Genomic DNA, 13437 nt, shown 5'->3' on the forward strand with positions numbered 1-13437 from the left:
GCTGGGTAGGAATCCGCGTCCGTTAAAAATGTTTACGTTATGTTATTTTAAGTTGATATTTGATAACTGATACTGTCTAAAATCGAGGCATATCACTCTCTGAATGCCTCGTCAGGAATGATTGTTAGTTTCCGTCAGTCGCGAAGTCTTTGCTTAGTCTGCATGACCTGGGTTTGAATCCATATGCAGAACGAGACGGTTCGTTGTGTCATTTGAAGTTCATACATATTCTCAACTAGCTCCTCGTGAATAACTTAAATTTTTAATGTCATTTTTGTTAAATAATAAGTATGGTATGTTACATTGAAGAGGAAATCATGAATACGACGAACTTACTATGTGCATTACCTATCTGACGTAATAATGAGAGTGGTAGCATTTCAGGTGTGTCATTTATTGTAATAAATGTGAGCTTACAAGCCTTAAAGACAGTCTTATCTGTGATAAGGTGTTTCCTGATATTTGTAGTGCCTTGGTATTACTTTATATCTTGAGTTGTTGCGATACAGAGCAGTGTTTTCTAGTGGTGACTTGTTGGAACCATTTTCAATAGTCAAATGACTGTATCGAGGAGCGATTAGAGGATCTGCTAGACACTTGCGTTATGTGGGTTGCATGCGACCAGGCGAAATGCAAGTCAGGTCGTTTGGATACTTTTGAGCACGACTGTACATAAGTAACTTGAAAATAACTGCTCTTCGATTTCTCCTGTGTTTCTTAGCAAAAATTCTATGTTTTTAGTAGTTTTCTAATATTACATGTTAAGTAACGTTTGTTCTACGCAATAACGAGACTGCAGAGTAAAATAGGATGACGTGTGATGTGTAAGTGGTGGAACGCACTCTTGACTGAACTGAATTACATTTTGAATTTTATTGTCAGTTGTTCATATCCTTGTATTTATGACGACATACCATAAGCAATACATCAATACTTTGCTGTAAACAAGAAGCGACCCACAGCCACTGTTAGGCGGCGATGTACTGGTTGATCCAGTCCACATAGCTGGACACGCGCGTGAATACGTCTGGATAGGGTGGCTCGCCGCAGTTGTAGGACCACGACACGATGCCCACCAGGACTCCCTCGTGGAACAGCGGCCCTCCAGAATCACCCTGCAGGCATCAATTCCAATGTAAAATTATCAATATTTCAAAGTGCATAATTTTGCTGTATTTATATGTGGTGTCTGTTCTTTCGGACATCATTCTAGTTCTGAAAGCACTGTGAATCAAGGCACAGAGGAATTAAAGACATTAGCTGCCAATAGTCACTGATTTATATCAATGGGGCAAGCTGAAAATTTGTGCTGGATCGGGCTTCGAAGCAGGGTCTCATATTTACTGACCACTACATCGTCATGGCACGGACTATCCTACCCCACCTCCTGTCGGACCCAAATTCTCAGCTTAACCACATATTCCCCATTATCCTCATTACTCGTGACATTTCTCTGACTGCTGTAAGCGTACGAGCTTGGTGTGCATCTACACTGAAGGAATCATTGGCTGTTCTCACCTTAGTTACATACAGGGTGACAATTACAGAACCATATAAGAAAAAACGTAAATTAGTTACAAACTGCGGCGTACACACACCTTATTCAACATGTAAGCATCACTACAGATATTCAGATTTAAGTTATGACATGCTCGATATGCCTGCCATCATTGGCAATGATGTGGCGCAGATGAATAGCGAAATTCCGCATGACCCGCTGAAGTGTCGGAACATCGATACTGTCGATGACCTCCTGAGTGGCCGTTTTCAGTTCAGCAGTGGCTTTGGGGTTATTGCTGTACACCTCTTTAAAAAAGGAGTCGCAAGTGTTCAGGTCCGGAGAATATGGCGGCCAATCGACGCCCATGCCAGTGGCCTCTGGATACCCCAGAGTCAGAATGCAGTCCCCTAAGTGCTCCTCCAGGCCATCAAACACCCTCCTGCTTCGAAGGAGTGGAGCTTCGTCTTGCATGAACCACATCTTGTCGAAATCATGGTCACTTTGAATAATGGGGATAAAATCATCTTCCAAAACCTTCACGTACCGTTCGGTAGTCACTGTACCGGCGATAAATATCGCATCAATTACTGACTGGACATCACACACCACACAGTCACCCGTTGTGGCTGAAGAGACTTCTCGACCGCGAAATGTGGATTCTCAGTCGCCCAATGCGCCAATTTTGCCTACTGACGAACCCATCCAAATGAAAGTGGACTCCACCGCTAAAGCAAACCATGCGTGCACATACTGATTCCCATGATGACCCGCAGCCAACCGTGCAGTTTGAACGTCCAAACGTTCAGAAGTTATAACGAGTTTATTTCATATAGTTCAGTAATTGTCACCCTGTATATTGGTGTCTGTTGTTTTGGATATGTCTGAAAGAACGGACACCGCATATATATATATATATATATATATATATATATATATATATATATATATATATATATATATATATATATACTCCTGGAAATTGAAATAAGAACACCGTGAATTCATTGTCCCAGGAAGGGGAAACTTTATTGACACATTCCTGGGGTCAGATACATCACATGATCACACTGACAGAACCACAGGCACATAGACACAGGCAACAGAGCATGCACAATGTCGGCACTAGTACAGTGTATATCCACCTTTCGCAGCAATGCAGGCTGCTATTCTCCCATGGAGACGATCGTAGAGATGCTGGATGTAGTCCTGTGGAACGGCTTGCCATGCCATTTCCACCTGGCGCCTCAGTTGGACCAGCGTTCGTGCTGGACGTGCAGACCGCGTGAGACGACGCTTCATCCAGTCCCAAACATGCTCAATGGGGGACAGATCCGGAGATCTTGCTGGCCAGGGTAGTTGACTTACACCTTCTAGAGCACGTTGGGTGGCACGGGATACATGCGGATGTGCATTGTCCTGTTGGAACAGCAAGTTCCCTTGCCGGTCTAGGAATGGTAGAACGATGGGTTCGATGACGGTTTAGATGTACCGTGCACTATTCAGTGTCCCCTCGACGATCACCAGTGGTGTACGGCCAGTGTAGGAGATCGCTCCCCACACCATGATGCCGGGTGTTGGCCCTGTGTGCCTCGGTCGTATGCAGTCCTGATTGTGGCGCTCACCTGCACGGCGCCAAACACGCATACGACCATCATTGGCACCAAGGCAGAAGCGACTCTCATCGCTGAAGACGACACGTCTCCATTCGTCCCTCCATTCACGCCTGTCGCGACACCACTGGAGGCGGGCTGCACGATGTTGGGGCGTGAGCGGAAGACGGCCTAACGGTGTGCGGGACCGTAGCCCACCTTCATGGAGACGGTTGCGAATGGTCCTCGCCGATACCCCAGGAGCAACAGTGTCCCTAATTCGCTGGGAAGTGGCGGTGCGGTCCCCTACGGCACTGCGTAGGATCCTACGGTCTTGGCGTGCATCCGTGCGTCGCTGCGGTCCGGTCCCAAGTCGACGGGCACGTGCACCTTCCGCCGACCACTGGCGACAACATCGATGTACTGTGGAGACCTCACGCCCCACGTGTTGAGCAATTCGGCGGTACGTCCACCCGGCCTCCCGCATGCCCACTATACGCCCTCGCTCAAAGTCCGTCAACTGCACATACGGTTCACGTCCACGCTGTCGCGGCATGCTACCAGTGTTAAAGACTGCGATGGAGCTCCGTATTCCACGGCAAACTGGCTGACACTGACGGCGGCGGTGCACAAATGCTGCGCAGCTAGCGCCATTCGACGGCCAACACCGCGGTTCCTGGTGTGTCCGCTGTGCCGTGCGTGTGATCATTGCTTGTACAGCCCTCTCGCAGTGTCCGGAGGAAGTATGGTGGGTCTGACACACCGGTGTCAATGTGTTCTTTTTTCCATTTCCAGGAGTGTATATTCAGAAGTTATAACGAGTTTATTTCATATAGTTCAGTAATTGTCACCCTGTATATTGGTGTCTGTTCTTTTGGATTTGTCTGAAAGAACGAACACCGCATATATATATATATATATATATATATATATATATATATATATATAAGGCGAGGACAGGCCATGATTCCTTCAGTGTAGATGCACGTCAGGCTCGAATTCTAACAGGAATCAGAGAAATGTAACGGGTAATGAGGATAGGGGGACTACATGCGTAATGTGTAGATAAGTTGAGAACTTGGGCCTGACAGGTGTGCTAGGGTACTCCGCCGTGACGGCGTAGTGGTCAGCGGAACTACCTAGTAAACAGAAGACCCTGCTTTGTATCTCGGTCCGGCACAAATTTTCAACTTGCCCCATTGATATAAATCATTGTCCAGCTAATGTATTTCATTCATTAGTGCCTTTACTATGTTTGTGTTATCAAAGATGTTGATAATTACCTACCTTACCCATGGCAGTAACATATGTTATTTATTTACTTATTCTACTAATGCATTTATCTTAACTGAAGAGATTAGGGTGCACATGCCCTTTTTTATATCTAACCGAACTACCTGGTGAGTAAACGTTACAACATGTATAGAGCTGTGCAATATACAGGCTGATTCAAAAGTAACTGTACACGTTTTGTGGATGTAATGTATGCATCAAAGTAAGAGTAACACTTAAAGCAACTATTTCAGAGTTATGCAGTAGAATATGGATCACAAGTGCAACAGAAGCAACACAGAATTAATTCTTTTCAGAAAACAATGACGCGAAGAGACCTGAAATTCAACTCAACTACGTGCTGTATGTTTACCTCAGGACACGTTCAGAGTGATGCCCACAGAGATGAAGACACTGACGTGCTTGAAGTCTTACCGCTCCAGAGGGCTCTGCTCACCTCATTCTGCGCAGTTCACTGCCGTAGTTGTGCTACATTCTCGATTACAGCTCCATACACGAGCTCCTTGCAACAGCCCCGAGGGTACAAGCCCACGGGTTAAGATCCAGAGATTTGGCGGTCCAAGCATCTGGTCCTGCGCGACTTGTTCACTTGTCGGGATAAGTGCAATATACAGGCTGATTCAAAAGTAACTCTGGAGATGGTCTGAAATATGCAGGGACACTGTCGACAATGCAACATCAGTCGAAACGCAGGCGTGCACGACACGCCAGAGGCCTGTACTGGCCCATGATCTTATGTCTACCACAAATGAAATTATGTATCATAACTCGGAAATAAAGCAATTTCAAACAAAACTTTATTTCACATTTTACTCTTATATTGATCCATACATTACACTAACGCAGAGAATACGGTTACTTTTGAATCGCCCTGCATAATGATAATAACAATAGTGAACTCATCTGCTGTAATTACTGTTTACAGCAATATGTATAATAATAATAATAATCCATAACTTATAGTAATGAATATCAGGAATTAAAAAAATGTCAGTCATTCACATTAAGCAACTTCCCGTTTACATACTTGCTGAATGTGAGTGGTGATCTCCCTTTATCTATGATTTATGACCCCCATCCCCCTCCCCTCTAGACCAATTACCTTACGGGTAAATGGAGGGCAGTTGCTCTATTGGTTATGGATGTAGTTAAGGGGGTCTGTTTATGACCCTTATTCACATCCGTCTTATTTGTTACCCAATTAGTATAATTTATGATCTCTTCCACTACAATTCATAACCAAACTAGTGGAGAAATCGGGCATTGCTCAATTATTTATTTATAGCTGTATATCCACTCCCGTACCACGCAGCGTATGGCCTTCTGCTTAATGTTTATGACGTCATCTCTCCTGGACTATGTGTCGTATAGTGATATAATTTTGTAGGCACATTCAGCAGCATACGTGAATACTGTCTGAAAAATGTGTTACGAATGGATTCAGTAGCAGCGAAGAAACAAATTTTAACGTCATGTACGATGCGGTAGTTTTTCACGCACCTCATTGTTTATGACATCATATCTCCTGAACTATGTGCCGTACAATGATATAATTTTTCACTTATATTCAGTGTGTTATAGTGCATACCGTCTGTAAAAGAGTCGCAAACATATTTAGTGGTAAAGAATTAATAAATAATAACGTCATGCCTCATACGGTACTTTCACTGTATGAACAGCAGAAAAGTAGCAAGCGATGAATATTTTTCCTGTCGTCGTTTAGTAGGGATTGTCAGCAAGAAAAAATTTCGTTAAGGTTTGAAATTATATGTAAAGTTCGTTGAAAGTCGCTAAGTGCTCTCATTGTGAAATACTGGATGAATAAAGTCTGGGAATTCATCCACTGCGGTTTACGCTCCTTTTACACCCCCCACCCCTATAGGTACGTGGGTCTTACCTCTACAACAATATTCACCTGACAGTAAAGTATATGTGTATCAAGTTTGGTTGAAAGTGGTCCATAGGCTTAAAAGGAGATGAGGAATACACACACACACACACACACAGACACACACACACACACATACATACATTTTTATGATATGTATGGATTAGAGTTGTTTCTTATACAGTTGGTTGGGGGGGAGGGGGGGTCCCATAAAGTGGCTTATTTCATCTACATCTGCATGATTACCCTGAAATTCAAAGTTAAGTGCCTGACAGAGGCTTCATCGCACCACCTTCAGGCTATTTCTATACCGTCCCACTATCGAACAGCGTTTGTGAAAAGCGAAGCCTTAAATATCACCGTACGAACTCTGATCCCTCTTATTTTATTATGATGATAATTTCGCCCTATGTATGATGATAGTTTCGCCAACAAATTATTTTCTCGCTCTGAGGAGAAATTTAGTGAATGAAATTTCTTGAGAACATACTGCCGCAACGAAAAACGTTTTTGTTTTAATGATTGCAACCCCAACTCACGTATCATATCTGTGGCACTCTCCTCCCTATTTCACGGTTATACAAACCGAGCTGCACTTCTATCAACTTTTTCGATGTCCTCCGTCCGCCTGATTTTGTGGTATTATGTGACCAATCTGCTCATATCTCCTTCGCTTTATTTATTTCCGCTGACTGAATCAACTGAACGCCGATAGTCGCTGTTCTCAAACCTAAGAGTGACCTTCCTGCACCATTTTGTTTGTCTCCACAAGCTAAAGTACGGAACGAACATGGGGGTGGGTGTGAGGGGTGTTCGCCGCCATGGGATGAAAGAATTGATTGACTTATGGGAAAAGAGACACAAAGTGAGATTAAGTGAATGATATATGTTTCCTATGCGTCATAGTATTGGGCATTAGTCGGTTAGAAATGTGTAAATAACAGAGCCACAGACAATTACTGTTATGGTCGTGCACAGCAGGCACAAGAGCTGTACCTAATCACTGTATTCCGGTTAATTATATGCTCCACTGTATAATTTGCTTCATACTATCACAGATCCGATTATGACTTTACTAGAGACACATTCGTTTTACAAGTAGAGTCAATAAACAGCGACACTTAAAGAACAATCGTTTGCAAGTCATAGGCCGAAAACGCCGAATGAGGACTATAGAATGTTCTGTGGTGTCGTATCGTATTGGAAGTCAGGACGAATAGTTTCATTCAGGACAATTGTGATCTATCAAGGCGGGAAACAACCTAAGTTTTGCCTGCAGAGGACACCTAAGCTGCACCACATGTGCATCGTGCGACATTTTGAATACCCTCCCGCCCTCTTTGTACAATCGGCTTAGTTGGCCAGATTTTTGAATTTTTTTGTTGAGTTTGTTAAGATAAGTGGTTTAAACTTTCCCAAGAGGGTAACGAGAAGAAAAAGAATTTTTGTAAACGTAATGCAAAAACTAATTAAGAAACAAAACGGTTTAGTTGAAGTAAAGTTTAAGCAAAAAGTCAGTTTTACAATTTGTTAGTGCAACAACAACGTGTGTTTAACATTCAAGGATGATTTTAGCGAGAAAAAGAAATGAGATTCAAACAGTTAAGACTGGCTAAGCTGGTGACGTAAGAGGGTCTAGAGGATTTTAAAATCTCGGTCAGGGTGGATGCGCCGTAGTTTAGGTGCATTTTATAGGCCAGTTCTAGGCTGTTTCCCTGACTTGATAGACCACAGTGTCCTATATCAAACTGCTTCTTACGACTTACACGACATCACAGTGGTACGATGTTCTACAACTGATATAGTGAAAACTTTCAAAAAAAGAAAAAAGATACACCCTCATCTATTCAAAACAAAGCCGTACCTAGCACTAACGTTCCTAGTGTTATTACACTGCCATTATTTACGAACAGCTAGTCAAAATTTGTTTTTCCATTAGAAATTTCACTTTGAAGCTAAGAAATAATTTTCACAAACAACACATTTAGACTGAAAATAAATGTGCACACAGCTCTAGAACATTTGCCATACTTCTGCAAATATTGAATGTGTAGCCACCAAATGTATGTTATATTCACAGAGAACTGTACTCTATCTGCTGAATTACTAATTATTGTCACATTTACTATACGGAGGTAATTATAAAGCAGTCAATGTAATCCTTAAACACGATACGATCCATTCAAAAATCCACACGCACTGTTGCCTACGGTTAGGCCACTAACCACACAATGGTGTAGCGCTGGTTGCCGCCATTCCCATACGCCAGCCGCACTAGCGCGGGAGACCGACCATACCTGCGGTAGTAAACCCATCGCTGTAAAAAGAAAAGCCTCCCAACGAAAAAGGAGTAGATCAAAAACAAGAGAGCCAGAAAGCTATGTCTGTGACCAAAGTTGTGGCAAGTACACAAAAAAGAGCAAATCTGAGGAGACTGACTCCGATTCCGACATCTTTTTGAAAATTGACGAAAGCATGGATGTTCGCTTCAGAAATTCCACACCATAAACAGCACATGTAGGTGGAGGAAATTATATCTGCCTAAATTTAGAGGGGGAAAGACGAATTTATGCAGCTACAGAGATGTCCGTACCATACAAGAAGTACTGGAAGAGTACCTAGAAGTTATGTCTCTAAAGCCCGTGGACAAGGACCAAATAGTTTTCCAGTTAAATTAAAAAAGACATTTTTTTATTAATAAGAGTTATGTGATAGGGAAATGGTCAGTTCCTCATATTGGTACTGGGGGTGAGAAATATCAAACGAGGACTCTACTTTGTGCATAATGGTTCTGCTGATTTTCATGAAAAAATACAAGTCAGTGATTCTCTTTTGCGTATGTCTTTTTTCTATATTATTGACAATATATTAAGTATAATTGTAAATACTTCTTGCCCATTGCTGGTTGAATTCATAGTATTAAAAACAGGAAAACAAATTAAGAAATTTCCGTATTTCTCTCCGACGTACGTTTCGCACCATAAATATTCTAGAAGCATCGCCCACAGAAAAATCCCATTTATACACATGTATTATTTCGTGTGTTCTCTACCTCATTTATAAGATCTCAATTTTCTATCTTCAGTGTACATAACAATATCACACGTATATTACGTATATTTGATGAAACATTATTAAGAATTTCTGTCCCAAAAAATACACTGCTACTAATTTTTCTAGTCTTCATTTGTAACGTCAGAAATGAAATACTCTGTAATAATTACTATTTTTCCCCAACAGTTACTCTTTTACTTTCAAAAATACAGAATAATTTTTTGATTTTGCATCATATTTAAGAGGGGAAAGGACGTCAAACAGGCCGACTTGGAGCAGGTGGGGTACTCCAGGACATTTTAATTTCCACTGTCTATACTTTTACAAATAAATTTGTAAAACTTGGTTAGCATGACCAGGAAGGATTCAAGATTCCCACTCATAGCAGTGGAAGTTCAAAAACATAGTAAAATAATTTTTTTACATGTCACATTTCATCATTTTTTCACTTATTATTGGCTGTATTTGTTGCTATAGATACAGTTTTCTTCATAAGTAAGAAAGATTCTTCGATGAATTTTTCACAGCATACTTATAAGTGTATGAAATTCTAGAATTTATTTAATTTATGAAAAAATGAATGAGATGTTACATTTTAAACTTCATGTTTAAAAAAAACTCAAATTTTATAGTTAATTATGTCAGTTTTTACCACAGTTTTTAATAGATTTGGGAAATTCTTGAGTTTCATACTCCTGTAAGTATGGTTTGTATGCTGTGTAAAATTCATCGAAGAATCTCTCTTACTTATGAAGGAAAGTGTACCTATAGCATCAAATGCAGCCAATATCAAGTGAAAAAATTATGAAGATTCACACGGAAAAAATTTATTTTGTTATGTTTTTGAACTTCCACTGCTATGAGTGTGAATCCTGAATCCATCCTGGTCATGCTGACAAAGTTTTATGAATTTATTTATAAAAGTATAGACAGTGGAAATTAAAATGTCCTGTGGTGCCTCTCCTCCTCCGTTTGACCTTCTACCCCCCTTAACTGACCTTGCCCTGTACACCCCGAAATGTAGAAACTTAACCTACGTTTAGGCAACGTTTGCACACTAGTATCTGTGCACACTCACATTGCAGGAACCAGCTTGCTGCTCGACGCCACCTGCGCAGATCATGGTGGGGTAGACCGGGTACTCGAAGCCGTCCCAGTAGAGAGACGAGCACAGCTCCTGGTTCCACACCACGATGTCCACTTTCTGCAGCTCAGCCGGAGAGCTTCCACCGAACTGCAAAATGTGTTACTTCTCGTTAGAGCGTCCCGAAACTACAATGAAACTGTTTACAGCTATCTAACACTCACACTCAAAAACAGTTTCACTCCGAAGAGATGAGTAAAACTGTCAAAATCTTTTTGAGTGATTCACAAATCAATCGATATTCAACCGATCCTAGTAAACTGTTCGCTATTCAAAACCAATTTACACAACATCTATATGTGTGACAGCTTGTAGCCTCGGAGTCAAAGAAAACACTGAAAAAATACTCTTTATGAAACACAAAAGAAATTACCGTGAAATAAATGTCAGAGAAATGCACTCCAGAACACTTCTTAGAGGATATTAAAATGGGACGTGTCGACCTTTCACCTTTGTGACTCCTTGAATGCTGCAGGGTACACTCTCAACGAGGTGCCGAATGTATGTCGAGGAACGGCGGCCCATTCTTCCTCAAAAGCTCAAACCAGAGAACGTAGTGATATTGGTCGCTGGGGTTTGGAGGAAGTCGAAGTTGCGACTCATCCTAAAAATGCTCCATTGTGTTCAAGCCAAGGCTCTGGATAGGCCAGTCTAATTCAGGAATGTTATTATCTACAAACCATTGTCTCAATAATGCCTTTTTATACAGTACTCGTCATACTGATACAAACCACACCGTCTCCGCACTGTTGTTATACTGGATGCATTACACAATGTTGTAAAATGTGTTCTTATCCAGTTTGTTTGGTTGGTGATCAGCTGATATGAGTTTTGATTTAAATGTGCTGTGGAGGGTTTCGTGGACAACTGAGTGAAAAAGTGTTGGGTGATATTATTATTATTATTATTATTATTATTATTATTTTCTCTTTTGGAATTCAATTCTATTATTTTATCTATTGGTGTAAATAGTGAATTGTTAGGCAGCTGTACTTGATCATTCAACATGGTTTTCCTTTCTGCTGTTAAATTATCAAGTATACAGGCCGAACAATTCATTGTTTACACTAATAGATAAAATAATAGAATGACACTCCAAACGAGGATTATTATCGTAGTAGTAATAATAACACCGAAAATCTTTTCACTCACGTGTCCTTGAACCCCTCCACAGACCATTTAAACCAAACTCAAATCAGCTGATCACCAAAGCTTTCAACCACTCTCTAACATCTATTACATTCACATTCAACACTCTACAACACAAACCGTCAACCCCGCCCCACACACGTTATATATATATATATATATATATGCTCTTCAGCTCACTCTCTCTTTTTCTCTCTCTCTCTCTCTCTCTCTCTCACACACACACACACACACACACACACACACACACACACAAATGTAACGTCATGAATAAACGTTCGCTTTCAACATATACTTCGTCAGTTTGGCAACATGTAGGTAAACAAACCAAACAGGAGGAAAAACACATACTGAACTCACAAGAATTACGCCTTTAAAAGTGCAATGTTCAAACAAATGGCTATAACTAGTGGCAAAAGAATAGTAGTGCAGCAGCCGGCCGAAGTGGCCGTGCGGTTAAAGGCGCTGCAGTCTGGAACCGCAAGACCGCTACGGTCGCAGGTTCGAATCCTGCCTCGGGCATGGATGTTTGTGATGTCCTTAGGTTAGTTAGGTTTAACTAGTTCTAAGTTCTAGGGGACTAATGACCTCAGCAGTTGAGTCCCATAGTGCTCAGAGCCATTTGAACCAATAGTAGTGCAGCACAAAGAAGAAGGAAAACGTGGTGAACAGCGTGAAATAAAAAAGTTCGGAATACAAAATTGTACTTACATTTCGGAAATGAAGCGGTACTACGACCTCCACACCAGATGAGAGGAAAACGCAGATACCAAGAAACTGCATGTGATTATTTATTTACATAAAAAAGACACGACTTGAACTGTTTGGTAATCTAAAAATAACAAAACTGCATCGTTCAAGATGCCACTGAAGATGCCTTAGAGAAAGAAAAAGACGAAATGCGTCTGGAAAAAATAAATTAAGTCGCAGCAAGGAAAGGCGGTTTTATTTACAAAACAAGTTTTCATGCCCTTCCGCTTTTGCGTTTTCTTGGGCGCGGTAAGAAGGCCACATAGTAATACCCCCCCACCACAACGCCACTTCCTCTGTGCTTCACTTTCGGCACTTCACATGATGGCAGGTAACGTTTCCGAGGCACTCGCAAAACCCAGCGCCTGCCTTCGGATTGCCACAGGGCGTCAGGTGAATGATCATTCCAGATGACGCGTTCCCAGTCATCCACTGTCCAGTGGCGTCACTGTTTCCAGCGCCTCAAGTGTCGCTTAAGACTGGATACAGAGATGTGTGACGTTTGAGGAACTGCGTGGCCATTGTACCCGACACACTCTTAACTCGCTACGCACAGCCATTGTGTGAGCTGGACTGCTGGTTGCATTTTGGAATTCGCGAATGATGGCATGCGCTGGTTTCCTGTGATTTTTTACAACCATTCCATCTGTGAAGCGTTTTGAAATGTGGAAACAAGTGTGCGCCTTGGCTGACGTGATGTGTGACTTCGTAACAGATAGATCAACGTCCGCTGGCATTTAAAGGTTAAAAATAATCTTCCGTGATTTTCCGGACGTACGTTTCGCATCAACTCAGTCAAGAGCAGAAGTGAAAGATGTGTTAAAACGATTCGCACCTGCAATCGATTCACTGCGGTACCTCACATGGGATACCTCCTAACACTGTGCCAGCGTAGTGGAGCAGCTTGACGTGGCAAGAACTCATCAAGTCTTTGAAAGTCCACAGCAGAAATACCGAGCCGCGTTGCCTCTACAGCCGTCCATAATTGCGAAAATGTTACTGGTGCAGGGTTTTGGGTACGAACTGACCTCTCCATTATGTCCCATAAATGTTCGAATTAAGTCGGGTG

General features: G+C 41.8%; 1 protein-coding gene across 1 annotated transcript in view; it reads right to left on the reverse strand.

Annotated features, from left to right (window-relative positions):
* Positions 1-902: 902 nt before the first annotated feature.
* LOC126234659 (mite allergen Der f 3-like) overlaps positions 903-13437 on the reverse strand; it is a 101746-nt gene continuing 89211 nt past the window's right edge. Inside the window, exons 6-7 of the mRNA XM_049943393.1 lie at positions 10404-10559; positions 903-1115 (exon numbers count right to left, since the gene is read on the reverse strand). Of these exons, the coding sequence (XP_049799350.1) occupies positions 969-1115; positions 10404-10559 (303 nt within the window). The 3' untranslated portion in view covers positions 903-968. The remainder of the gene's footprint in view (positions 1116-10403; positions 10560-13437) is intronic.

The sequence above is a fragment of the Schistocerca nitens genome, chromosome 1, assembly GCF_023898315.1.
Source record: "Schistocerca nitens isolate TAMUIC-IGC-003100 chromosome 1, iqSchNite1.1, whole genome shotgun sequence".
NCBI lineage: Eukaryota > Metazoa > Arthropoda > Insecta > Orthoptera > Acrididae > Schistocerca > Schistocerca nitens.